Genomic DNA, 24,530 nt, shown 5'->3' with positions numbered 1-24,530 from the left:
CCAGTGCGCCACGCCAGCAGTGGCGTGAGCAGCGTGCACAGCTGGCAGCTCGGCAGTGCACGTGCCGTCCTGGCCCCCGGGGAACCGAAGGGCCACGCTCTGCATGGCCCCAGAGGTACAGCTGTGCTTTCCTCTAGGTGCATCGCGTCCATGTAGAGCCGGAATTAGCTGACGGGACCGGCGCTGACTGACTTTCTATTTCTGCAGTCAGCATCCGTGCGTATTGGTCGTGCATTGCCGCGGCTTCTCTGCGCTGTGGCCGTTAGAGCCGTCCCTTTGGCGTGCCGTCGTGTGTTGAGTGGGTTGGGAAGCCTTAAGGCGGGCTGGTTCTGTCACGTCTGACGAGGTTCGCCCCGGTGTGCCGCCCGTGCGATGCGAGGGCCGCCAGCGCGCGCCAGCTTGAGGGTGGGGCGCCGCCGCTAGCGCCGCCGGTGATGCCTGGGACGGATCACGACTGGGACTGCTGAGGATGTCCTGCCGCCGATCAGCCCCGTTGGCTGCCAGTCTGGCGACACGGCGCTGGCCGGAGCGCGTGCTGTCCTGCACGAGATAGCCCCCCGGAGCGGGCATGGCGGCCGGCGACCAGCGGCCCGACGCCGGACCAGGGGGCTTGCGCCGCCGGCTGCCAGCGTGTCACCGCCGCCGCTGTCGCCGCCACGGCGCCCCGGCAGCCTGTGGTGGAGACAGAGACGGGGGGACGGGGAGCTCCCGCGATCGGGGCAAATGTTGCCACCGGCGTGCTTATGTAAGACGCGGATGCCCACAGGCAGTGCATGTGCAGCGTCCCCGTAGTATTTGATAAGGGGCGCGTAGATAGCGCAGATTATGGATAACGGAAAGGGATAGCGGATAGGGAATAACAAACTGCAGCAGGAGGTGCCACCATTTGAGATAAAAGGTGGCTTGCATCATGCATTGGCTCACCCTGGTTTTCGAATAATTTAATGGGAATATTAAAATGTTGTGGAACAACCAGTGCAGTGCAGGTATTTACGCGTGTAGTGCTACAACTCGGCGCGCTTCCACAGCTTCTCGTGAAGCCTTCACCTCCCGCGAGAAGGTAAAGTCGATCGCGACTTTGCTTGCCATTGTTTCGGGCATTCTGGGCTCCTCTGTCGAATGTATGCTCCGTGCCATCTAAACTGGCACAATCTGCGTCATGGTTGGCTGGGGCGAGCGGCGGACGGCTGGCTCCGGACACGACGGCTCCTCATGACCGGCCGCCGCGGCTGGTGCGGTCTCGTCGGCCGTGTTCCGCTGGCCGGAGCCCGCGGGGCGGGACGGCGGCGGCCGCGCTCCGAACGGGCGCCGTCCGCCAGCGCTGAGCTCGTCATCAGGGCGGCAAACCGCTGCTGCAACGATGGCTCCCGATGTTGGTGCGTCGGCTGGCTGGGACTTGGTAGTCGCCGATGATGCCATACGTGCGCTAATGGCGTCAGTGTCCTGTTGGGGTTGTTCACCGATAGGTCCCCGGAACGTCGCTGCTGAGTTGCTGTGCAGCGACGGTTGGTGTTCGGATGTCGCAGGTCAAGGTAACTGACGAGTACCTCTCGGGAACGGTGGCTTGCGTGGCGGCATGTTCACGTTTTCCATGTGGCAGCAGCCAAGATGAAGCTTTTTGGTCCATATGGCCACACCAACACAGCTGACTCCGCCTCCCTGGCGGTGCGAGTGTGATCCCTAGGGCGGCGTCTGTTTGGCTTCTGTGGTGTGGCCGGATATCCGACAGACATATTTGGCTGGTCGGCTCCAAAGCTCTAAAGGTCGGCCCGGCCATTATCTACTTTAAACAAGCTTCCGGGCCGGCACGGCTGGCGCCGCGCTCCTTTATCGGTCGATCAATCGGATCCGACCGCAGCCGGGGCGATGACCTTGCCCTCGGGGATGGGCACGCGCGGCTTATGCTGGTGGCTTTGCCCTCGGGGCTGGTGTGCAGTGAATGGACGGCCGTGGCGGCGGCGCCTCGCTGAGCCAGTTTGCTTACCTTCCATCCGCGGTGACCTGTGATCACGCCTCCGTGCTGCCTGTCCCCGCAACCGTCCTGCCAGCGTCACCGTCTTCCTGTGGCCCTACTATTCCCCTCGCCTTGGAGTTTGCCCCCTCGCTGTGTTGTCTGCGGGTCAACCTGACTAGAGCGACACCCCGCCCCCCCCCCCCCTCGTCCGTGCGCCGCGCCGCGGTCTGATCCCCGCGGATCTGACCCTGCCTCCCCCTGGCAGAGGAGGTGGCCGCCCACCTGCGCCGCGATGTGACCCCCCCCCCCCCCTCCCTCCCTCCCCCGGGCAGAGCAGATCGCTGCCCACCTGCGCCGTGATCTGACCTTCCTCCCTCCCCCGACAGAGGAGATGGCCGCCTACTTGCGCTACGTGCGCCGCCTCGACTTCTTCGAGACGCCCGATTACGACCATCTGCGTAAGCAGTTCCAGGACCTGTTCGAGCGCAAAGGTTACGTGGACGACGGCGAGTTCGACTGGACGGGACGCACTATGGTGAGCGGGTCGGGTCGGGTCGGGTCGGGTCGGGTCGGGTCGGGTCGGATCGGGTCGGGTCGGGTCGGGGTCGGGGTCGGGATCGGATCGGATCGGATCGGATCGGATCGGGTCGGGTCGGGTCGGGTCGGGTCGGGTCGGGTCGGGTCAGGTCGGGTCGGGTCGGGTGTGACGGAGGTTGAAGAGGCATATTCTGCCTCGCTGTGTCAGGATGGTTGTTTTTTCACTTGAATGAGGGAATAGTTATGATCACGTGCTTTTCCCAGGATAGTTATTTTTCAGTTGAGTGGAACGAATAGTTCTGGTTACGTGCCGTTGAAGTACGTTCAGGGAACATGCGTATTTATACTATTCACTTTTTGTTTGATTTTTCATTCACATTTTCACTGTTCTTATTCATCTTACTATCCAGACAAGCAGAGCTGCGTACATAATCTCTTTACGAATTAAATGTCAGTTTGAGGTGGCCGCATCAGGTTGACACATTTAGAACAGTACGAAGTCTCTGTCCACACGCATAGTGGCCGACGTCTTGTGAATAATTCGTTCCTTCCCGTCACCGACGATGGGTGAATGGGCCAAAGGGAGATGCCGTTTGAACCCGGCTGATGAGCTCTTTGTGTGCAGATGTGCAGTCGGAATGATGACGCGGAGCGCATTAGAGTCTGTCGCTTTTCCGTCGGGAGTCTGATCCGTCTCAAAGACGTTGCCATTGCGACCCCCCCCCCCCCCGAATATATTTGTAATCACTGTTATGCACTTCAGCGTTATATATATATATATATATATATGCATATATATATGCATGTATATATATATATGTATATATATATACACATATATATATATATGTATGTATATGGACGTATTTATATATGCAATGCTACTTATTTCGGCAAGATTTTAACGTTGTATCGTTCATTTGTTCACAAGTTCCGTGTCAGACTCTTGCCCCCACTGGACGGTGGACCTCGGAGGCTCATAAATGTTATTTTGTGTTACAAGTCTTACCCGCTAATTGTGTCATGTTCAATGTTTTGCTCGTAGCTGATTTTAACACCAAGTAAGGATTTCCGCGCCATGCGTGAACGTCTTTCCATGATAGGTCATGCGAGGTACTACCTCGCCCCTGAGTTCATGCGAGAATAGGATGCGTGGAATGTTGCAGTGTTGATTATCAAAGGTATTCAACGTCAGCCATTCTATGATCTCATCATTTCGATGCCTCAAGCTTTTCGTGACAGGTTCTGAGTAAAAGCATCGCCTTCTTTCCCATGCGGATTCTACGAGACCGTAAGCTGTCGTATCTGAAAGCACAGGGAAACACCCAAATTTCATGCATGGCGTGAAGCCCATCTGGATACGATTGTCTATGAAGGGCTATACAACACTTCCTTACCAAGCCCTTCACAGCGTGCGACCCAGAACGCTTAAAAGGAGTCTGAGCTCACAATCTTTAGCACGCTGATCCCGTTTGAAGCGTCAAAGAGCGCCTACGCGAGTGGTCAGTGCCGCTCGCGAGCCATTCGATGCCGCGGGGCCCGTGTCTGTAACCTGTTAAGCTTTCAAGAACTAGTGGGCCTGTGGACCTGTCGTCCGGCAAGGGTTGAATCCGAAAGGAAGCGCTGACATGTTGCACGGCGCGAAACCGTTCACCTGTCGGACGGTATTTCTCACCGTTGGTAACGAAAGTTAGATGCAGCCCGTCACCATAAGCGGCGGCGCATCTGCATGAACATCTGTGGTGTTGTCGGTGCCGATATCTGACGGTTTTCAGTCAGCGATCTGCCTTCTTTCGGGAGGGGCTGATTTGCGCGCAAGTCCTGGGGGGGGGGGGGGGGGGGGTCCGGTACCGCCGGGAAGTACGGCTGGGTCGGCGGCGCGGAAGGGTCTCTGCTGATGTCGGGGCTGTGCCGGGGTGCACGCTGCGTTCCGCGCGGACCTCGCCGGGCGGGTTACTCTGAGCCATGCGGACCCGTCCTCACGCCGTCGCCGTCCTTCCCGAGCAGCGTGAGGACGTTCTGGAGAACATGAAGGTCCTCAAGTACGCGCCTCCCTCGGACGTTGTTAAGACTAGTTCGATGAAGGTCAGTGGGTAGCGGCGGTCCCTGTAGGAGAGGAGAGCCGGTCTGCGGCCCGGGAGCGCCCTCTGCAGCCGGCCGGCGGCGGCGCAGCGGCGCCTCTCACCACCTGCTGTCTGTCTCGTTCTAGGCTCGAAAGTTGCGCCGTCTCTGTGCCTTGCCTTAGCATGTAGGAGTGAACGGCCTCCCGCCCTGCGCTGGCCTGCGCTCCCTACACCGCCTGACGCGACTGACTGACGGGTCACCGTGCACCGCCTCCCTCCCTCCCCTCCTCCTTCTTCTCCTCCTCCTCCTCCGCTCCTGCCATCGGTCCGCCGTCCCGTCATCAGGTGACAGACGCGCACGCGCGCCTCTGGTTAATGAAATAGTACAGCTTTATTGACAAGGATTCATAGCAATCGTTCTCCGTGGCCTTCATTGCCAGATTTGCCGCCCAAATGTAATACAAGCATATTATTTCAACCTTGTATCTTCCTTTCACTCATGGCTTTGCTGTGGACCTGCTAACCGGGATGTGTTTGGCTTAGGGAAGGAAAGGCTGCAGGGCATCGGACTGACCACATTTGGGAACGGGAGATTTAATCACGTGCCCAGAATGGCTGGTCTTAGAAGTGCACCCCTACCTGCTTCTGTTGCAAGAAAGCAGTCCTTCGCTCACCAACTTCGTGGCGTTCCCCTAGTTCTTGATCTAGTCCCTGTACGGCGCTCGTCGTTTTCCCCAGTAACACTAGTCCCCGCTATTGCCATTTTAGCCGGCGTATTGGTGCGCCTGTCGGCTTATCAGTGTGTGTATGCCGGCTCCGTTGTGCGCTCGGTGGGTGAAGGTCGTCCGGCGTCGCGTCTCCTGTCCGTGCGTGTCCACGACTGTCGGGCGCGTCGCGTGCGCGGTGCCGCCGCTGACCGACCCTGACGGCGCGTGCCGCTGTGCCCCCAGTCGACGCCGGTCGGCTCGCTGCAGACAGCCACCGAGGTGATCGTGTCGCCCAACCGGGAGCGCCACCCCACCACCAACAAGGTAGCGTCCGCCGTCACCGGCCTCCCGCCGAGCCCCACCACCGACAAGGTAGCGTCCGCCGCCACCGGCCCCCGCCGAGCCCCACCACCAACAAGGTAGCGTCCGCCGCCACCGGCCCCCCGCCGAGCCCCACCACCGACAAGGTAGCGTCCGCCGCCACCGGCCCCCCGCCGAGCCCTACCACCACCAAGGTAGCGTCCGCCGCCACCGGCCCCCCGCCGAGCCCCACCACCACCAAGGTAGCGTCCGCCGTCACCGGCCCCCCGCCGAGCCCCACCACCAACAAGGTAGCGTCCGCCGCCACCGGCCTGCCGCCGAACCCCACCACCACCAAAGTAGCGTCCTCCTCCGCCGGCCTCCCGCCGAGCCCCACCACCAAGGTAGCGTCCGCCGCCACCGGCCCCCGCCGAACCCCACCGCCAACAAGGTAGCGTGCGCCGCCACCCGCCTGCCGCCCAGCCCCACCACCAGCAAGGTAGCGTCCGCCGCCGCCGGCCCCCGCCGAGCCCCACCACCAACAAGGTAGCGTCCGCCGCCACCGGCCCCCCGCCGAGCCCCACCACCACCAAGGTAGCGTCCGCCGCTACCGGCCTCCCGCCCAGCCCCATCACCAACAAGGTAGCGTGCGCCGCCACCCGCCCCCCGCCGAGTGTGGACGGCGCTCCGTTGGGCGGAGCCGGGCCGCCGCCGGCACACGGCTTGCTGCTTGTCTGTCTGTGCGCCTGTCTGTGCGTGTGTGTGTGCGTGTGTGTGTGTGTGTATGTGTGTGTACGCGCGTGCACACGCGCGTTCCGGGGGAGCTATGCGTATGGCCGCACTGCCGGAGGAGGCGGCGCATGTCTGCTGGCTGTCTGCTGACCAGAGCTGGCGGCGCTGCGCTGCGCCGCTCACCGCACGCGTCACCTTGCAGGGGAGCAAGACGCCCGCATGGCCGGAAGGCCAGCGCACGGCCAACACCACGCTGGGCAGCTCACTGGCGCCGGTCGATCGGCACGGCTCTGTGCAGGCGAGTCCGTCGCGCCGCCGCCGCCGCCGCCGCCCGTGCTGTCGCGTGCACTGCTGGCCGCTTCAGCACTCGTGTTCGTCTGCGTGTCTGTCAGCGTTGTGCGCTGCGGGGCTGGGAGAGGGCGCTGTCGGCGGCTGTGTGCCCGGGGACTGATCGGGCGCGTGATGACCCGGCTCGGCGACTCAGAAGCAGGTACCGCCTGGTGTATGCGCCCTGATCTGGTCGTACGCCGCTCCTTTCAGCGCTAGAGTCTTGAGGCTGGGCGTCCGAGCCCCTACGCGTCGGGTCTCGCTTCGGTGGCCTGACCTGATTTGAGCTAACCGGCCTTGCCCCGGCAGGTGATGAGCTCCACCAACGGTGAGCTGGGGCCGGACGACCCCACCGCCGGCCAGAGCATCACGCCCATCACCGCCCAGCCGGACGTCGACGTGGTGGACGAGACCAAGTGCGTGTGAGCCGCGACGGGGCCGTGGGGCTGACTCGGCTGGCTTGGGGTCAGCGCCGACGCCGAGGGCTCCTGCGTAGCGCTGGTGTTTGGGGTGGTTACCGTAGCTCTGCCGCCTGAGTGTGCTTTTGGCGGTCCAGGACAGTTTGACATCAGACTGAGCGGCTTACAGTCTTGGCAGACAGCATAACCAGATCAGCCGCCGTCGATTTGATGTGCGCTGCTCCCCACTCTGACATGTGCCTCACGCTCACCCTGCCTCCTTGCTGTGGCAGGTGCTGCTGCTTCTTCAAGCGCCGGAGAAAGAAGGCGCGTGGCCAGAAGTGACCGCTGCTGGCGTGGCGGCGGCGCGGCGGCGGCGCTCGGGTCGGCCTGCTGCCGGCCGCCGCCGACCCGGAGTGAACCGCCGCCACGCGCATGCGCGCGCGCGAGCTGACCAGTGAACGACGGGCGGCCAGACGGACGGCCAGTGAGAGAGCGAGAGCGAGGGAGTGAGAAGAGTGAGGCAGGCGACGCGCCGGCGAAACAGCGCGCTCGTCTGTAGATACTGTGCCGCGCGGCCGGCGAGAGGCGACAGGTAGAGGCCAGGACCGATCGGGGAGCTGGCGCTGGCGCCGGCGCTGCGCCGAGGTGCCTGACAGCCGGGGCCTCAGCTCCACCGCCGAGTCGTGAGCGGGGACGCTGGCGCTGCCGCGCCCCAGACGGCCGCGGACACTGGCCGGGCGCGGAGTGGCGCGGGTTGGCGAGACTGAGGCCCCGCGGCGGGCGGTTCAGGTTGTGGAACAAGACGCGGAGCACTGGGGCAGGGCGGGGCGCCGGAGGCCGGCCGGCCGGCTCGGGCTAGGGCCGACAGCACGTGCCGCCGCCTGCCTGCCCGCCCTTCGGGTAGCTGTGATTTCGTTCGTTTCTCTCCTGTGTGGTTCCAGTAAGCATTTTTACGTCCCCCGAGGTGGCCGATGTTACTGATTGTTGTCTCCACTGCGGTGTGCCATTGTATTTGTACGTACTCCTAGACACGACAGTGATTTTATTTAATTATGAATAAAGTGCGTCTGCGATTCTGCTGCTTGCCTTTTATCATCGATCATGGTTTGCCGTCGAATGCCGTATAAGACATGGTATGGAACAAGCGGGTTTTTAGCCAGATGTTGACTTTTCATAAACCATCAGCGGAGAATCTTACCGTTATCCCACAACTGTTTCGCCTTGTACTCAAAGTCCATACCCGTGAACGGTGGTTGATTTCGACAGACGTGGACGTTTGTTTCCACTCTCCACGTTATGTTTGGGCTCTGTGTCTGTACGGGACAGACGCATCGCCTCGCTGGAGGCTGTGTCGTCAACATCTCAACCCAGTGGCTCGTATTCATGCGTCGGGCCGGTCGCACTCGTATCCGTCTCGTGCGTTAATGCTTGGCTCGAGACGTGCCGATTTCTCCAGCCTGGTTCTCGGTTACCTAAAAAATTGAGGTTTACAGAGCTTCGCGCTTTGCCGTGAAATCCGCCACAAACAAGAGGCGAATGTGAACATGTGAACAACAATATGTGAACAAGAGGCGAATGTGCCGCTCGAACGCGCAGAAGGGGAGGTGTATGTCAGCGCCCGGGATGAGCATACCGCGCATCACGTACCTGTGACTTGGCAAGCTCCCTGTCGCCCCACAGGCGGGAAATAAGGTACGGTGTCTGGCGTGAAAACCAGGGTCTCATCAACACTGGAGAAGGCTCGCTCCGACTCTCCAGATGTCATTTGAGGTTTGTCGCCCCTGTAACTCGGCCTGCTGTGGCATCGGTAAAGTGGAGTAGCATCGGTCTCACGCTAATCATCTGGGCGAGCAACACCTGGCTCCGTCACTTCATCCTGGGAACATACCCCTGTCAAGGTGTGCTGTTATTAGGAACTCTGCATTGTCACGAGTTTCTGGCGGTGAATAAGCTGCGCGTCTGGGAAACTCGAGGCACGAGGTCTACCCCGCTTTGTCCGCCCCTCCTGCAGGGGTGAGGTGTATCCGGTGGGATCCGCCCTTTCTGCAGGGGTGAGGTGTATCTCTTAGGTGTCCGTCCCTCCCGCACGGGTGAAGAGTGTCCCCGTGGTGTCCGCCCCTCCTGCTGGGGTGAAAAGTTTCCCCGGATTGTCTGTCCCTCCTGCAGGGATGAGGGGTATCCCCGTGGTATCCTCTGCTCCTGGAAGGGTTAGGTGTATTCCGGTGGTACACCCCTCTCCTGCAAGGGGAGAACAGGGAGGCCATGGAACCTTATCAACTGAGTGCATTATAAGTCCCAGTGACGACAAGCTTCTAATATTGGAAAATGCAGTGTCCTCGGCGTTTATGTTTATGGGGTTCAGTTTATTCAAAGTTTATGGGGTTCAGAAATTAGTAGGGTGGAAACGATTCACCCTAATCATAGGTGGAACCACTGCCGCAAGCCAGGGCTGATCACGGGCGTTTCTGTGCGCTGGGGCCCATGTCATCACAGACGCGCCCGTCCGTGAGTGTCGATCTCGAGTGAATTGTCTCTGCCTGCGCCAGTCACCGCCCTTCCAGCTGAGTGGATCGCTCCTGCCTGCGCCAATCCGCCTCCTGTGCAGCTGCACGGAGCTGTTTTTGGTGAGCTCGAAGAGTGACGGCCAGCGGGCGGTGTCTGGCCCCGGATTACGGACGGGCCCAGGCGTCGTCCGCCCGCTCGTGTTACGCCGGGGCGTGGTCGGGCTCGCGGAGCCGGGCCGGATGGGGATGCGGGCCCGCCGCCGCCGCCGCCGCCGCCGCCGCCGCCTAATCCAAGCGGACTGGTGAATAATACAGCGTCGCCGGGTCGATATCGACGGCCTGCGACGAGGCTGCAGAGGTGATTCAGGGCCATGACCTCACGGCACGTGTACATGTGTCAATTATGTATATGAATGTGGCTGTTCGGCAGGCCTGGTGCGGCCGGACGGTTTGAACAGGTGCGTAGCCGGTTCATAAACAGTTTGGAGCGTTGTACAGAGCGTGAGTGCAAACTCCGCGGGGAGTTGTACTTTCAGAAAGGTGAACAATATATTCTTTTTTAGATAATCCTCTTAAGATCTGAATAATTCAGAAGTGTTGAACCATACAATTCGGCGCTGACAACCGCATGAGCACATAAGTTTTCGTAGGCGTGCCGCTAAATCCAAACGCGCACCACAAAGGGAATTCACTTCCATCTGCTCGTTGTTCGCTGGCGTCACACAGCAGAAGGCAGCTGATTAGCTAATCGGGCGGTATGACAGACAGGGGTTGTTAGCCTTGGCTGTCGCGGCAAAACCGTCGCATACCTTTCCCAGGATTCGTAGAGGCATTGCAGCCATCTATTGTCAGCACCGACAACCACTAGTCCAGGCAGCGCTGCATCTGCGACAGGCGACGCCACCGTCGGGTGGATGACGTCACGGCCCATGAGCGGCCGTGCATTGGCCGACGCGCCGCTGCTGGGCGGAATGTAGTAGTCAGCTGACGGGGTCAGGCGGCGCGCGAATTGCAGGCCCCAGCCGGGCGGCGCGCGGCAGCTCTCGGACGCTGCGGGAGGCGGCGGGCCGGCAGCCTACCAGCGGCGCGGCAGTGAACTGTGCGAGGGGGGTGCCGGTGGACGGCGGCCGCCACCAGGCATGGAGTTCCGGACAGAGCCGTTTGAGGCCTTCTATGACGTGTTTGAGGACATTGGCACGTAAGTTTAATCTGGGACTCTGTTGGTACAAGTCCCGGTGAGTCGGATGAATTAAGGATGATTTAACGGTGTTGGCCGGACTTACGTGTACCCATGTTTTGTTTTCAAGTTTACCGATGTTTTGCAGAGCTACAGCCAGTTAATTTTCCGAAGTGGGCAGTTCTGCTTTCCAAAAGCCTCATCGACTTGGATAATTCTGTAATGATGGTGGGTCGTGGTCGGTCAAAAAATCGAACAGTTGTGTTAGAATCAAAGCAGACCAAAGCGTGAAACGACCGATGCTCCTCCCAGCCACCGAGCAGCAGAGCTAGCAACGCCCATCGGAAAAAGTCATTTCGGTCTGATGGCATGTCAAAAGTACTGAAGGCAACCGCATGCATCGCTACTAAGCGTTCGCAAATATTCTCACGCATATGGTCGTAATGGCGAATGCTCGTGACAAAGATGTTCGCAAACATTATTGCCCGCACGAGCTAATGTTGACACCACAGATGCTTATGCCGCAGATGTTCGTATGCGCAAATGCTCATGTCGCAGATGTTCGTAAAGGCTGATGCGCATGTGCGTAGATGTTCGTATGGCACACGTTCGTAATTGCAAATGCTCGCAACTGTAGATGTTGGTATCACAACTTATCGTAGATGCATATGCCTGTAGCCCAGATATTTCTAAGAGCTAGTCTTGGTATCGCACATGTTACCACCAATGTTGATGCATGTAAACGTTTATGTGGTATTCACCACAATGCGAACAGAGAAATAAATGGATCAAAATAAAAATAAAAATCAGTTAACTTCAGGGCGTATGGATACTAACCAGTGTAAGCATGACATGCCGTTGTGTGTTTATGAGAACACGAGGGAAATCGTACGTGTCCAAGGTTTTGTGACGTCATTTGGCGTGCGAGTGGGTCAGATTGGCTCGGCCTGGGAAGGCTCTGGTGATGGCAAATCTAAACGATTAAATTAAGGGCACACGGCTGCCTGTGTGTGTGTGTGTGCGCACAATTTTGTATGCACACACAACATAACTTTTGCCAGCTACACTATAAATGGTTGCACGGATTTCCGTGAAATTCGCTCGCACAACGGGCTTATATTCATGACGATCCACGACTTTAAGTAACGCTCCCCTAAACTTGATGTTACTGCAGTCTCAGCTCGTGCAAAAGGTTATATTCCGCATTTCGAGCTTTATCATTGGTAATGAAGCATTTTTCCTTAAGGCATGATGCTAACTGCGTCTATAAAAATTATCTTACTGACATCAGTGTTTGGGAACATTTGCAATTTGAACGATTGTAAAACGTGCATTAGCATCAACAAACAAAAACAGCACGAAAACTTGCACTACGGACATTTGCTAAACTGCTGTGCATACATATGTGAATACGAACATTCATGTTAACTGTCATCTGCGTTGCGAATAATTGCAGTACGTATATATGCGTCTGACAGCATCTACGCTCACGAAAATCTGCGTGCGTACATGTGCCTACCACCACCTGCTGTGCGCACGTTGTCCTGACAACTCAGTGACTATGATATCGCTGACGCATATTGTGTTGTGTGTCATCTGTTTCCGCGTCTCGGCATCACAATACAGGGCCCCTGACAGTACCACAGCCGCGAACTCCTCAGGTTATGTTATGGACAATCCCTGCAGTGACCCGCGCCTAGGTCTGGCATGAAGCCATTTAAACGTTCAAAAGGTGGAGCCATATAAGCGGATATGGGTCAGACCGCATCACCGAGCGTCCGGCATGCCTGAGTCTGGCTATTTGGCTCACGGACGTGGTATGGGGCCCTGGACATGGTGATGGTGATGCATGTAGGGGTCAGGAGCGGGGTAGCCGGCCCCTCCGCGGGTCAGAAGCTGGGTAGCTGGTCCCTTCACGGGTCAGAAGCAGGATGACTGATCCCTCCACGGGTTAGAAGCAGGGTAACTGATCCCTCCGCGGACTAGAAGCAGGGCGACTGGTCCCTCCACGGGTCAGAAGCGGGGTAACTGGTCCCTCCACGTGCCGAAGCTGGATAACTGGTCCCACCACCGGTTAGAAGATGGGCAGGATCGATGCTGTTCTTTGATGGGCACAGGAGAGCCCATTGTGTGTATTCAGTCCAGCTTTATGTGTGACTGGCGCCCACAAAGATGTAGCCGTAGAAAACCACGCTCCCGCTTTTGGCGCACATTTATTGGAAGCGAAATAGGTAAGCGGCTTTAGGCTGTTCAACAAAGCGAACATCACGCCGTCATCAACATCCTGTCGTTACAAAACCAGGGTGGGCTTTGGCTCCAGGGGCCGCGGAGACAGTGCAGGACCTCAAATAGTGGGGTCAGAGACTGGCGGCACGGAAGCCGTGTATGATCTCGCAGACCGTCATCTCCACCCCAACAACTCCTCGCCAATGCTGCGGATGTCGTAAACCTTGAAACGCTGCGCAGGTACCAAAGGACGTTGGAAATACCCCGCGCTGATCTCATCCCCGACCCAAGTCTGGCGTGCGATGTCTACAAGATCCACAAACAATTGGCGTGTCATGATGCCCTACCCTCAATGGTTTGGTCGATGCTCAGTGGTCACGAGCGCGCATGCAGCAGCTCACACCGCGACCCTGAACTCTCGGAGAATCGGTGACCCCTCCCGGGCCGATGACGGCGCGACGCCCCTTCGCCGGTCCGGTGACCGTGGTCGTGGCCGTGACTGGATCCGCCGCCGTCGCTGGTCCACCGTCGACGCTCCTTCACCGTCCCGGTGACCGTGGCCGTGACCGTGACTGGATCCGCCGCCGTCACTGGTCCACCGTCGACACTCCTTCACCGGCCCGGTGACCGTGGTCGTGACCGTGGCCGTGACTGGATCCGCCGCCGTCACTGGTCCACCGCCGACGCCGGCATCTCTGGCGTCTCGTCACGAGTCGCGACGCCTGCCCGGCTGCGTCAGGCACGTCCGCGAATTAGGCCACCTCCCGCCGGCCAGCCGTCGTCGGCGGGCTCGGTGTCAGGTGGGCTGCGGATGGAGCGACCCGGCGGCAGCGGCACCTTCGGGGCTGGAGTGACCTGGCTGGGCCGGACCGGACCGTGTCGGACACGGGCTGGAGCTTGGCCGGTTGACGCGGTTGGGGAGGGGCCGTAGCGTCAGACATTGGGTGGTCGGCACAAAGCTGTGAATGCGTGATGTTGACTTGGGATAGCACCGTGATTATATGACGTCATTGGGAACTGCGAGCCATGCGGAATGGATCGTGACTGACCCGGCGATGGGGACTGGAGCAGCTACGGTAACTCTGGGCAGTTTTAGGGGCCAGTCAAGGTCTCGTAAGGATTGTGTGACCCTTGCCATCGTTGCTACTCGCACTTTACGAGCGAGGGAGAAATGAATGGTAGCACTGCTGTCATCTACAGCTTTTCTAACGGCCATTTTGGGTATGCGAGATGAAAGGCCTGCCAGAAGGGGTGCAGTTTCCTTTTAAGTTTGTGGGTTTCAGCCCCCAACTTCAGCCTTCAGTCCTCCCAACTTTGGGAAGGAAGTGGGCGTAAACCGGGAAGAGACCATTTGTTGACATATTTTTGGGGCAGGATAGGCCATTTCTTACTGCCCACCCCTACCTCATTTTGTGAAACTACTCCCCTGTCTGCCAGCACCGGATAATCATTCATCTTCAGCTTTTATCTGCCGAACTATGTGTACTAGCTGCTGCGTCTGCCAAAAGGCGTTCACTGTGTTGTTAGTTCGTGTCAGCAAACATCGTCATTTACTCTCAAAGCGATTCGTCGTATTTTTTAGCGCGCCTTGGTCCAATGCGCACTCAGGAGGGGTCAGTTTAATCCCCAAAGGTTCTTTCCCGAACAATTTGCCAACGATCGGCGCGGCCGCACCAGACTACGCATGCTTGTACGGTGATAAAACGTCGATTTTTTGGTACAAGACAGATATATCTTGTAAGGCCGTGGACCTGTGGCAGGTCAGAGTCACACCAGGGTGCCAGTGAAGGTCATTCCAAGAGAATGTGTCGATCCGACGCGACAAAGGAGTGTTAGAAGAAGTCTTACAAATTAAAGATGGTTTTCAGACAATACGACAATCGAAATTAGCATTACGATTAGTTCCTTTGTGTTAGGTATAAAGATCATATCAAGGTCCAATCCGTGCTCGGAAAACGTATTTTACTGGAAAGCTTGCTGCACGGTGTAGTTTGTGATGTTCATTTCGAATTTCTTGATCACAACGACATCAAAATATTTCTGTTTTGACTTCATAAAGGTCAGGAGGTCAACCTAAAGGATCTCGATTAATCTCTAAAAGGACCTCGATCTAGCGTATAATTTTAGTCAGTTTTTACTTCGATCACTGAAATGATTTCGAACGCCTGTGGTAATTTTTGTATCCTTAAGATCAAACAAGGTCAGGGATTTGGGATGACCACTGGCGTTTTGTTTAGAAAAGGTATCTAGGTAAAAACAAAATGTCCACGTGACGAGGTCTGTGGGCACTTTGAACACCGATCTAGGCTCTGGCCTTGCTTGACCTTACTTGATCCAACAGTTACAATGCAGCGGCCTCACAATTGGACACAAATTGGTTTACATTATGTCTTGCATATCCTGCAAATTTGGTGTAAGTAGCCCACCAGGTTTTTGGGATATCTTGGAAAAATTGCCCGCCTTTCCCAAACGCGTTACGTTCAACCGGCCACCTGGGCGCGTGATAACCTTAAAATAAGCAAAATGCACGTAGTGCTTTGCATATATTTGGTGTCATGGCATTCGTTCAAAATACCAAGTGGATTATAGGCATTGAGCTTGACAACGGTGTGATTTTTTTCAAGACTTGGTGGGATGTGACCTGTTTAGAATCACTTAAGGTCAACGGGTAGAGGCTGAGTCACCAATTAACCATTGCAGGGGTGCATGAACAACTGGAAGTTCGTGTTGGCTTGACGTCGATTTCGACACTTTCCTTCGCCTTTGCGAGAACTTTTCAAGACAAAGCTGCAATAAAAAGGCGGCGAGGCTGCGTGCTCCAACCAGGGCGGCAGTGTGGGTTCGGGGAAAAAGGTTATGATGCCATGCAAAGGTAAAAAGCGAAACATGACACAGAGAAACGCTACAAATTGCACGTTACTTAACCCATGCCGCCTCGAAGAAAACTGGTCCATGCAGCATCAGATCACAAGGCAGTATGTACCTGGGCTGCGTCAGAGCCGGACCACGTGACCTGGTTTGGAGCGGGGGCATGCCTGCACGTCGCCGTTCACCGACACCCCGCCGCCAGCCGAGCCCCGGCCGAGTCCCGGCCGCCTTTGTGCTGTCTGAGCCGGTCTTTCCGCGTCGGCCTTGCAGCGAAACAATGGCCACATCATGGAGTTCTCGTCGCGGTCTGGATCTGAAGCCGACCCCTGTCCGATCCCTCCGGGCGGTCAGGATCTGAAGCCGACCCCTGTCCGATCCCTCCGGGTGGTCGGGATCTGGAGCCGACCGCTGTCCGATCCCTCCGGGTGGTCGGGATCTGAAGCCGACCGCTGTCCAATCCCTCCGGGTGGTCAGGATCTGGAGCCGACCCCTGTCCAATCCCTCCGGGTGGTCAGGATCTGGAGCCGACCGCTGTCCGAGTCTTCCTCATGCTGCCGCCCTGGGGCTGGCCCGCGATTGTCTGTGTGGCTGACCTAACCTAACCTAACCTAACCTAACCTAACCTACACTGACCTAACCACGAGAACCTCCTGTGTTTTGGTTTGTTAGTCCTGTTGAGACCCAAACCCGCGGTGCACATGACGGTGGGATTGCGCAGAGCTGCAGCGTTGTCGCGCGGTTCCGTGACGGCGCGTCGGACGGTGGCTCTGGGCTGTCTTAAACGAATGCCTTTTGAACAGTAGTGGGCACCCCGCTTCGCTGTCTCGCCTGCTCAGAGCCAGAGCAACCAGGGTACCAGGTCAGGAAGTTTATTTAGCGGGCAAGCGAATTTTGATTAAGTCAGATATCAGACCACTTGTTGGCATTTGCGTGCCACACGTTGGGGAATCGACGTAAAGAATCACGTTTTATGAATTGGCCTTATTAGTACCGTCCGGAAGTTTGCGTGTAGTGTACTGAGCGGGTCATGACTTTAGCGGCAGCAGGCCTTGACATTCAGCGTTACACGACGTCAGACGTCTGCATCGCTTAGGCTTCATGCCACCTCGTCATGAACTGTGAAGCATACCAAAGATGGCCCTTACACCTGAGAGGCCAGTGTCTGTCGCGTGAGATTTTTTTAACGGCTTACTGCATGTATTCTAGTAAGGACCGGCACAAGGTGGCATTAAGTGGGAGTAGTCACGATATTCGTACCTTTGGTTCAATATGTCGGGGTTGCGGTACGAGGTGGTAGCTCACTGGCCACCAGGCGTCTGCCCTTGCGCTAGGTCCACGTTTAGAGATGCAGTCACCCAGAGGCATCCAATCCAGCAGGTGGTCGTCGTCAGTGGGGATTCACAACACACCACCGACACCCCAAGCCAACAGGTAGCGATAACAGGCACGGATATGTACCGGCAGCACTGGGACAGCTCCTGGGCTGACAATGTCGTGGCCTTGTCCGTACCAGGAAAAATTTGCCTTCACTGAGCACATTGAAGGCGGGTAGCGGAGTCGGTACCAGCCAAACTCTGGCAGACCCAGGCCCCGACGCCTCCATCTGGGCTGCCACCGGTGCGGAGCCGGCACGCGTTAGTGGAGGGCGTGGCACGGCCGGTCCGTACTGCCGCAGGGAAGCTTCGAGCGGCGCGTGCCAGGTGCTGGCGGTCCGCTGACGACATGTGACATGTGACGCGTCCCGCCACTGTGATGCGACGTGTGGAGTGCCTGACCGCTGCGCGTCGGCAGGGGGCAACACGCGGTGGTGCGCCGCTGCCGCGAGAAGAGCACCGCCGCCGAGTACGCAGCTAAGTTCATCCGGAAGCGGCGCGTGGCGTCGTCTCGCCGCGGCGTGCCGCTCGCTGACATCGAGCAAGAGGTGCAGCTGCTGCTGCAGATGTCACACGACAACGTCATCAGCGTCCACCAGGTCTTCAACAACGACGTGTTCGTCATCCTCGTCCTGGAGCTGTGAGTGTACACGGCAGACGCTGTCCTAAGACAGGGGTGGGATGGGGTGGGGTGGTGGGAGTGGAGGAGTGGGGGCGCTTACACGATCGGTGCTGAGATTGTGCGAGACGCACCCAATGTGCGGTAACGCGCAGTCGCCTGGGGTGGTAAAAATACCCCGCCGAGCCTCTAGAATGGCTCACGAACCAATTGAACCAGACCCACGTAATGCTCGGTGCCGGTTAGGTGATCAGCTTGCTACGTTCTGGAACAACGCTTTCGATCTCAGGTCAAGTTACTAAATTGCGACAGCGTGAGTGGCTTTCTGTTGTTTCGTCATCGTTTCAGGGTTTTCGCTTTGACATGCAGAAATACGCCATCTGGCTTAAGAATTGCCAGTTAGGGTTGGTGATGCCGTGTGATTGTACCTTTTACCGGCAGAGGTCATGTAAGGCCAATTTGAATGTGTCAAACCATAATCATTTCTGACTCCCACTTGCAGCAAATAAGTTGGCGTGACAGATAGTGCTCTAAACAGTTAACTTCCACCGCTCATTTGAACTGGGAGAGTACATGCATAACATTTTATGTGGTGACCAGACATTGACCTGGCATGACCTTGATTTGAACTGACGCCCGCTGACTTTGCCTTCGACCTGATTTTACCTTAACTAGTATCGCGTTATATTCTGAAGGACAACAGCACTTGTTCGACGCCGGCTCAAAAATATGCGGCCATTGTTACGAATGCCTGGGAGCCCTGAAGTTGTGCAAAGATTGTGGCGAATTTGAGGGTATTTTGTGTTATCCGTTTGTTGTCTTGTCACGTGGTGGGAGTCAAGGTAATAATTCCTGGGTGGAATTGGCTGGGCTATCAATGGCCTTTTGATATATCAGTCTCGCTATTACGCACTAAGACACCAGATAGTTTTTAGCCCCCAAGCAGTCGCGGTTAACTCAGCCAGCGACGGGCTATGGAGATGGGGTCCGGCGGGAGCATCACGTTACGTCACAAGAATCTCTCTCTCTCTCTCTCTCTCTCTCTCTCTCTCTCTCTCTCTCTCTCTCTCTCTCTCTCTCTCTCTCTCTCTCTCTCTCCTCTCTCTTCTCTCTCTCTCTCTCTCTCTTCTCTCTCTCTCTCTCTCTCTCTCTCTCTCTCTCTCTCTCTCTCTCTCTCTCTTCCTCTCTCTCTCTCTCTCTCCTCTCTCTCTCTCTCTCTCTCTCTCTCTCTCTCTCTCTCTCTCTCTCTCTCTCTCTCTCTCTCTCTCTCTCTCTCTCTCTCTTCTCTCCTCTCTCTCTCTCTCTCTCTCTCTCTCTCTCTCTCTCTCTCTCTCTCTCTCTCTCTTCTCTCTCTCTCTCTCTCTCTCTCTCTCTCTCTCTCTCCTCTCTCTCCTCTCTCTCTCCCTCTCTCTCTTCTCTCTCTCTCTCCTCTCTCTCTCTCTCTCTCTCCTCTCTCTCTCTCTCTCTCTCTCTCTCTCTCTCTCTCTCTCTCTCTCTCTCTCTCTCTCTCTCTCTCTCTCTCTCTCTCTCTCTCTCCTCGCCGCCCTTCCCATAGCGTGACCAGAACCGGAAAGAGGAAAGTCCTAAAAGGCAAATGGTGTGCTACAATAAATGACGACGTTCATGTATGGGAAATGGCCTTAGTTTCAGAGTACCCAAGGAGCGCTATATTCGGCTGTAATCTGTAGCAGTAACCGTGCCCATGGGCATGTTTGATAATCAATTCACTTGTGCTGTGTGCACGCTGTACAATCCTTAATCGATAAACGCACCTGGCTGTGCACTAACGTAATCCAGCTCTGGCGTGATTGGTCCGCTGCCGCTGTGTGTCCCTGCCAGTTGATGAGAAAATGAATTATGACACGGTGCTCTGGTTCGGCTATGATCTAAAACATGCCAAATATCTGTCCTTCAGAAATGTGTGTGCAACATCACACATCTGGTGGGGTGGAGCCGGAGCGGCTTCAAAATAGTACACGGGAGCGCTGGGCCCTTGACGATGGTACGCGCGAACGCCGAGCCCTCGACAATGGTACACGGGAGCGCTGGGCCCTTTGCGATAGTGCACGCGAACGCCAAGCCCTCGACAATGGTACACGGGAGCGCTGGGCCCTTGGCGATAGTACACGCGAACGCCGAGCCCTCGACAATGGTACACGAGAGCGCTGGGCCCTTGGCGATAGCACACGCGAACGCCGAGCCGTCGACAATGGTACACGGGAGCGCCGGGCCCTTGGCGATAGTACACGGGAGCGCCGAGCCCTCGACAATGATATACGGGAGCGCTGGGCCCTTGGCGATAGTACACGCGAACGCCGGGCCCTCGACAATGGTACACGGGAGCTCTGGGCCCTTGGCGATAGTACACGGGAGCGCCGGGCCGTCGACAATGGTACACGGGAGCGCCGGGCCCTCGACAATGGTACACGGGAGCGCCGGGCCCTCGACAATGGTACACGGGAGCACTGGGCCCTTGGCGATAATACACGGGAGCGCCGAGCCCTCGACAATGGTACACGGGAGCGCCGGGCCCTCGACAATGGTCACACGGGAGCGCTGGGCCCTTGGCGATAGTACACGGGAGCGCCGAGCCCTCGACAATGGTACACGGGAGCGCCGGGCCCTTGGCGATAGTACACGGGAGCGCCGAGCCCTCGACAATGGTACACGGGAGCGCCGGGCCCTCGACAATGGTACACGGGAGCGCCGAGCCCTCGACAATGGTACACGGGAGCGCCGGGCCCTCGACAATGGTATGCGGGAGCGCCGGGCCCTCGACAATGGTACACGGGAGCGCCGAGCCCTCGACAATGGTACACGGGAGCGCCGGGCCCTCGACAATGGTACACGGGAGCGCCGAGCCCTCGACAATGGTACACGGGAGCGCCGGGCCCCGGCCTCCGCGCCGCTGGCGTGTGGCGCAGTCCTCTCAGAGCCCTGAGGGCTACTGCCGACTGAAAGGACTGAGGACTGCCAGAGGGACGGGCTCAAATACCCGAGGGCCACTGTCGACTGAGTCCGTCTGTTGTCGCGTGTCGAGGTGGTCGGCGCACATCGGGCAGGGCCAGTGAACTGGCAGTGCCTCGGTGCGTAGGTCAATACGATCCCCCTCCTGTCCGTCCGGCCTCACTCCGCCAATCGATGCGCTGGGGTGCTAGGGTCGCTGACAGCCGCCGGCGAGGCGCCGGCCCGGCCGCACGCCTTCTGAACAACCCGCGTCCGGTTTCTTACTGACTTATGGCCCAAGCTCTGTCCTTACGGTGGCATTACAGAAACACGCCATTGAAGAATGTTTTAATTCCGACTGTGGGCACAAGTAGAATCAGCTGATTCAACCCCATGGGGACATAAACCGTGCAGGAACGGCGCACTTGAATATGGGTCAAAAAACAGGTATTGACGAACGATCTGTGGCTAAAGGTATCATTATCAGACACACTTTCCACATGAGATCGAGAGCTGCCTGTTTGCCGGATATACAAGACCGTGAAAAGCCGGCGACCGCTGCTGGTCGTTGCTATGTCAACAGCGACGCCTTACCCGTAAACAAACCAACTTACTGCGCCTCTCGGCCGACTAGAGCATGGGCTTGGGTCGAGACGTGATAGGCAAGGCATGGGCTCAGCCTGAAGTGGGGAATGGGCTTCCATTCGCCAGTTTAAACGCCCGTTAGACGTCGGGATGAGGGGTCGACGAGATCCCGAACAAAAACGCTTGGCGCATTTATGGTGACGCATTTGTGCGGTCCTTTCTGTCTGATTGAGCTTTCCAACACTGACTTCCTTTCATGTTCAAACGACATCCATAACATGCGTTTTCCATTACGGTCCTCTAATGTCTCCGAAGATTTTCTTGATCACGTAGATGCAGGCCACTGTTTGGAGTTATGTGATGACTCATATAATCACTCGTATAAAAGGTGCTGCATGTCTTTGAGATACACATATAACTCGCTGAGTAACTATGGTCCGTAATATGCACGTCTCAGAGCCCTCTTGTTTGCTGTTGGTAACATGACCGCCAACCACACATCCTTCTCGGCCGCTTGCCGGACGGCCCCATCCCAACTTGGCCGATCCGTGGGTCCGTTGGATGGCCCCTCTTCTCCAGTGCCCCGGTCCGGCGGTGGCTGTCGGCCCCGCTGGATGGCCCCTCGGCTCCCGTGCCCCGGTCCGGCGGTGGTTGTCAGCCCCGCTGGATGGCCCCTCGACTTACGTGCCCCGGTCCGACGGTGGTTGTCAGCCCCGACCGGTCCGTCGGGCTGGTAGTATATTCTACTTCCGGTACGGCCTGGCGCGGATACAGCTGTTTGCGTTACAAACGGGTCGAAAATAGCCGGCCGGCCGGCGTTGACGCACGCCGCGATGAAAAACACTGTCCTTTGTGTAGCTCGTTGCTCTCTGAATGGGACTTTGTGGCGATGGCGAAATGGAAATCGACTCGTCCGGGGGCCTGTAAAAATGCATGGATATGCAACGTGCGTGTATCGGGTACGAAAATGCCAGCGTCAATATCACTCCTGTTTCTGGTTCTGGGCCGTGGGGCCGGAGCGCTGTCGCCAGCGGAGCATGCTGGAGCTCCCGACCGACAGCGGGCCGCGGACTGTGGCCAGCGGAGAATGCTGGAGCCCCTGACCGACAGCGGGCCGCGGACCGCGCGGAGCTGGGCGGACCGGGAGAGAGCTGCAGGCGTGCCCTGGCCGCCCAGGACTGCACTGCCGCGGCGCGTGCCGTACCCAGTCCCGCTCGGGGGCTACAGGGGCGGCAGGCCACGCCGGGCTGGCTCGGCAGCCGGGCTGGCGCCGCCAGCGGGCCGCCGGCCTCGCGCCATCCCGGCGAGCAGCCCACATAAGGCTGCCGGCGCGTTCCCAGCAGCATGAGGTCATCACTGCAGTCTGGGGTCTGACGAGTCGCGGCTAGGGCCATGCGCCCGAGCGGCCGCCTCAGATTATACAGCCAAGCAGCAGGCGTTCTCTCTGGAGGCTGGCCTGTTTTCCGCTGTCGTTGTCGTGGCGTGCACCTGCTGTGAGTTTCTCCTCCACGGGCTTCCTGGTATTCTCCTGAACACATGAGCCGTTTTTGTGCTGCCATATTTGACATATGACATTGCAGGCGCCCGTGTCGTCTGCGTCTGCTGCTGAGGGGCATCAGTGTGCGACCGGTAATTACATGCTGCAGGTCGGAGCCAACGTGACTGCCCATAATTACCCACTTTGTCAACTGCGGAAAATTACTTGCTTGTAACATACACATGCTCATGAGCAGGCCAAGGCAAGTTTCAGTAGGTATATTGCCAGGACAACGGAAGCGGTGGCATGCGGTCTGTGCGGGATATGTGTTCGCATGTGCATTTGGCGCCCGCTGATGAACTATTTTGACGGAAAGGCATCCAATCGGTATATGTTGCACACACGCGGATGCCTGCTTTTAACGTCAGCAGCATAAGTGCAAACAAGAACGCCTCTGTAGATCGCTCAGATGGCCATGATTACACTGGGCAGCATCAACCTGGACGACCTGCCCGCGGGTAAACGGAACCAAGCGCGTGACTCATGGTCAATGCGCCAGCAAAACCCAGCGCTTAATCCTCGGGGCATGCCCCTGTTGATTGTTTTTGCAGTGTTTCCTTCTTGCTTCTTGCCTTAAATGGTGTCCTATGTTCCGCGTTCACCGGTGCAGTTAATCTGGCTGGGAGGGGAGGGGGGCGGGATGCATAAAACAGGCTTGCTGCTGAGAGCCGCCACTTTTAAGCCCGCTGGCATGCAAGAGCTGCGCACCGAGAAGACCGTAGACTCTGGTTTTGTAACACAAAAATCTATCAGTTAGCCAAAAAACAGTACGTTGTCTATCGCTCACCAACACCGATGCAAACATTATCACCATGCTTATCACAACTTTACCCGGTATGCGCGCCAAATGATATTTATGTCATCCACGACAAGCGGAAGATTTTAATACATAGTGACTGACACAGGATGGTCAGAGGCAGCTGAGCAAACATCAGAGTAAATAGTTGATGAAAAATTGTATATCTGCGCTGGCAATAATGTCCGAAATATGTGTTTGCTGATCACATACTAGACCTTCAAAGCCTTGTGCAGCCAGCTGCATAAAAACGTGTTTTTAAAGTACTTCTTATCCTGTTTACATGGGTAGCTGTAATTCGAATAGAGGTGGCACGCGGCCTCGGCTCTGAATTATCACCCCTTATAATCACCCGCGCGCGCCCTCTCCCCTTCGCGTACGTGACGATGTTGATTTGGGTTTATGTGGAAATGGAGTTATGCGTGTACGCCATATTTTTGATTCAGAGACTGGCTGGCCTCATGCCACATATTACTGGTTTGGATGGGATTGTAGCTTTGTGTCTGAGTCATAGTTTGGCTGGACTTAATGAACTCACTTCCGGTGTGACTGCCACATGAGTGCACTTTTTCTGGCTGTACGCATTATGTTGTTTATGAAGATATACCAACATATTATGGGTAAGTTTGTGCATGCAGTACAACTGGTTACATTGTACCATTGCCCCTCCCCCAAAACGAAACAGGTGGGCCTTGGGCTTTCTCAGGAAAATTTCCTTGCGGCGCTGTGGGCGGGTTTTCAAATTTTGGCGTCTGGGCGGGCCGGGTTTCACATATACAAAAATTGGCAGCTCTGTGCTGCTATACGTACTGTTGCCAGACGGGAGGTAAACGGCACTGGCATGGGTTAAAAACTGAGAGCACGATCACCAGATAACG

The 24,530-nt window shown here is 57.1% G+C and overlaps 2 protein-coding genes across 4 annotated transcripts in view; both read left to right on the top strand.

The window, feature by feature from the left end:
- Positions 1 to 8,101, top strand: part of gish (casein kinase I gish) — a 38,793-nt gene extending 30,692 nt beyond the window's left edge. For 2 of the 3 annotated variants that reach the window (XM_037227494.1, XM_037227495.1), the window contains 5 exons: positions 2,341 to 2,489; positions 5,505 to 5,585; positions 6,496 to 6,591; positions 6,930 to 7,036; positions 7,312 to 8,101. In XM_037227494.1, the coding sequence (XP_037083389.1) occupies positions 2,341 to 2,489; positions 5,505 to 5,585; positions 6,496 to 6,591; positions 6,930 to 7,036; positions 7,312 to 7,363 (485 nt within the window). In that variant the 3' untranslated portion in view covers positions 7,364 to 8,101. The remainder of the gene's footprint in view (positions 1 to 2,340; positions 2,490 to 5,504; positions 5,586 to 6,495; positions 6,592 to 6,929; positions 7,037 to 7,311) is intronic. The other variant, XM_037227496.1, reaches the window with a different exon arrangement.
- A 2,528-nt stretch (positions 8,102 to 10,629) lies between these two features.
- The window catches only part of LOC119102215 (death-associated protein kinase 2), a 47,861-nt gene continuing 33,960 nt past the window's right edge, over positions 10,630 to 24,530 (top strand). Inside the window, exons 1-2 of the mRNA XM_037225575.1 lie at positions 10,630 to 10,723; positions 17,588 to 17,809. Coding sequence (XP_037081470.1) covers positions 10,665 to 10,723; positions 17,588 to 17,809 — 281 coding nt within the window. The 5' untranslated portion in view covers positions 10,630 to 10,664. The remainder of the gene's footprint in view (positions 10,724 to 17,587; positions 17,810 to 24,530) is intronic.

This window comes from Pollicipes pollicipes, unplaced genomic scaffold (assembly GCF_011947565.3).
Source record: "Pollicipes pollicipes isolate AB1234 unplaced genomic scaffold, Ppol_2.1 Scaffold_5724;HRSCAF=6776_pilon_pilon_pilon, whole genome shotgun sequence".
Taxonomy (NCBI): Eukaryota; Metazoa; Arthropoda; class Thecostraca; order Pollicipedomorpha; family Pollicipedidae; genus Pollicipes; species Pollicipes pollicipes.
This window is presented reverse-complemented; position numbering and strand designations above follow the sequence as displayed.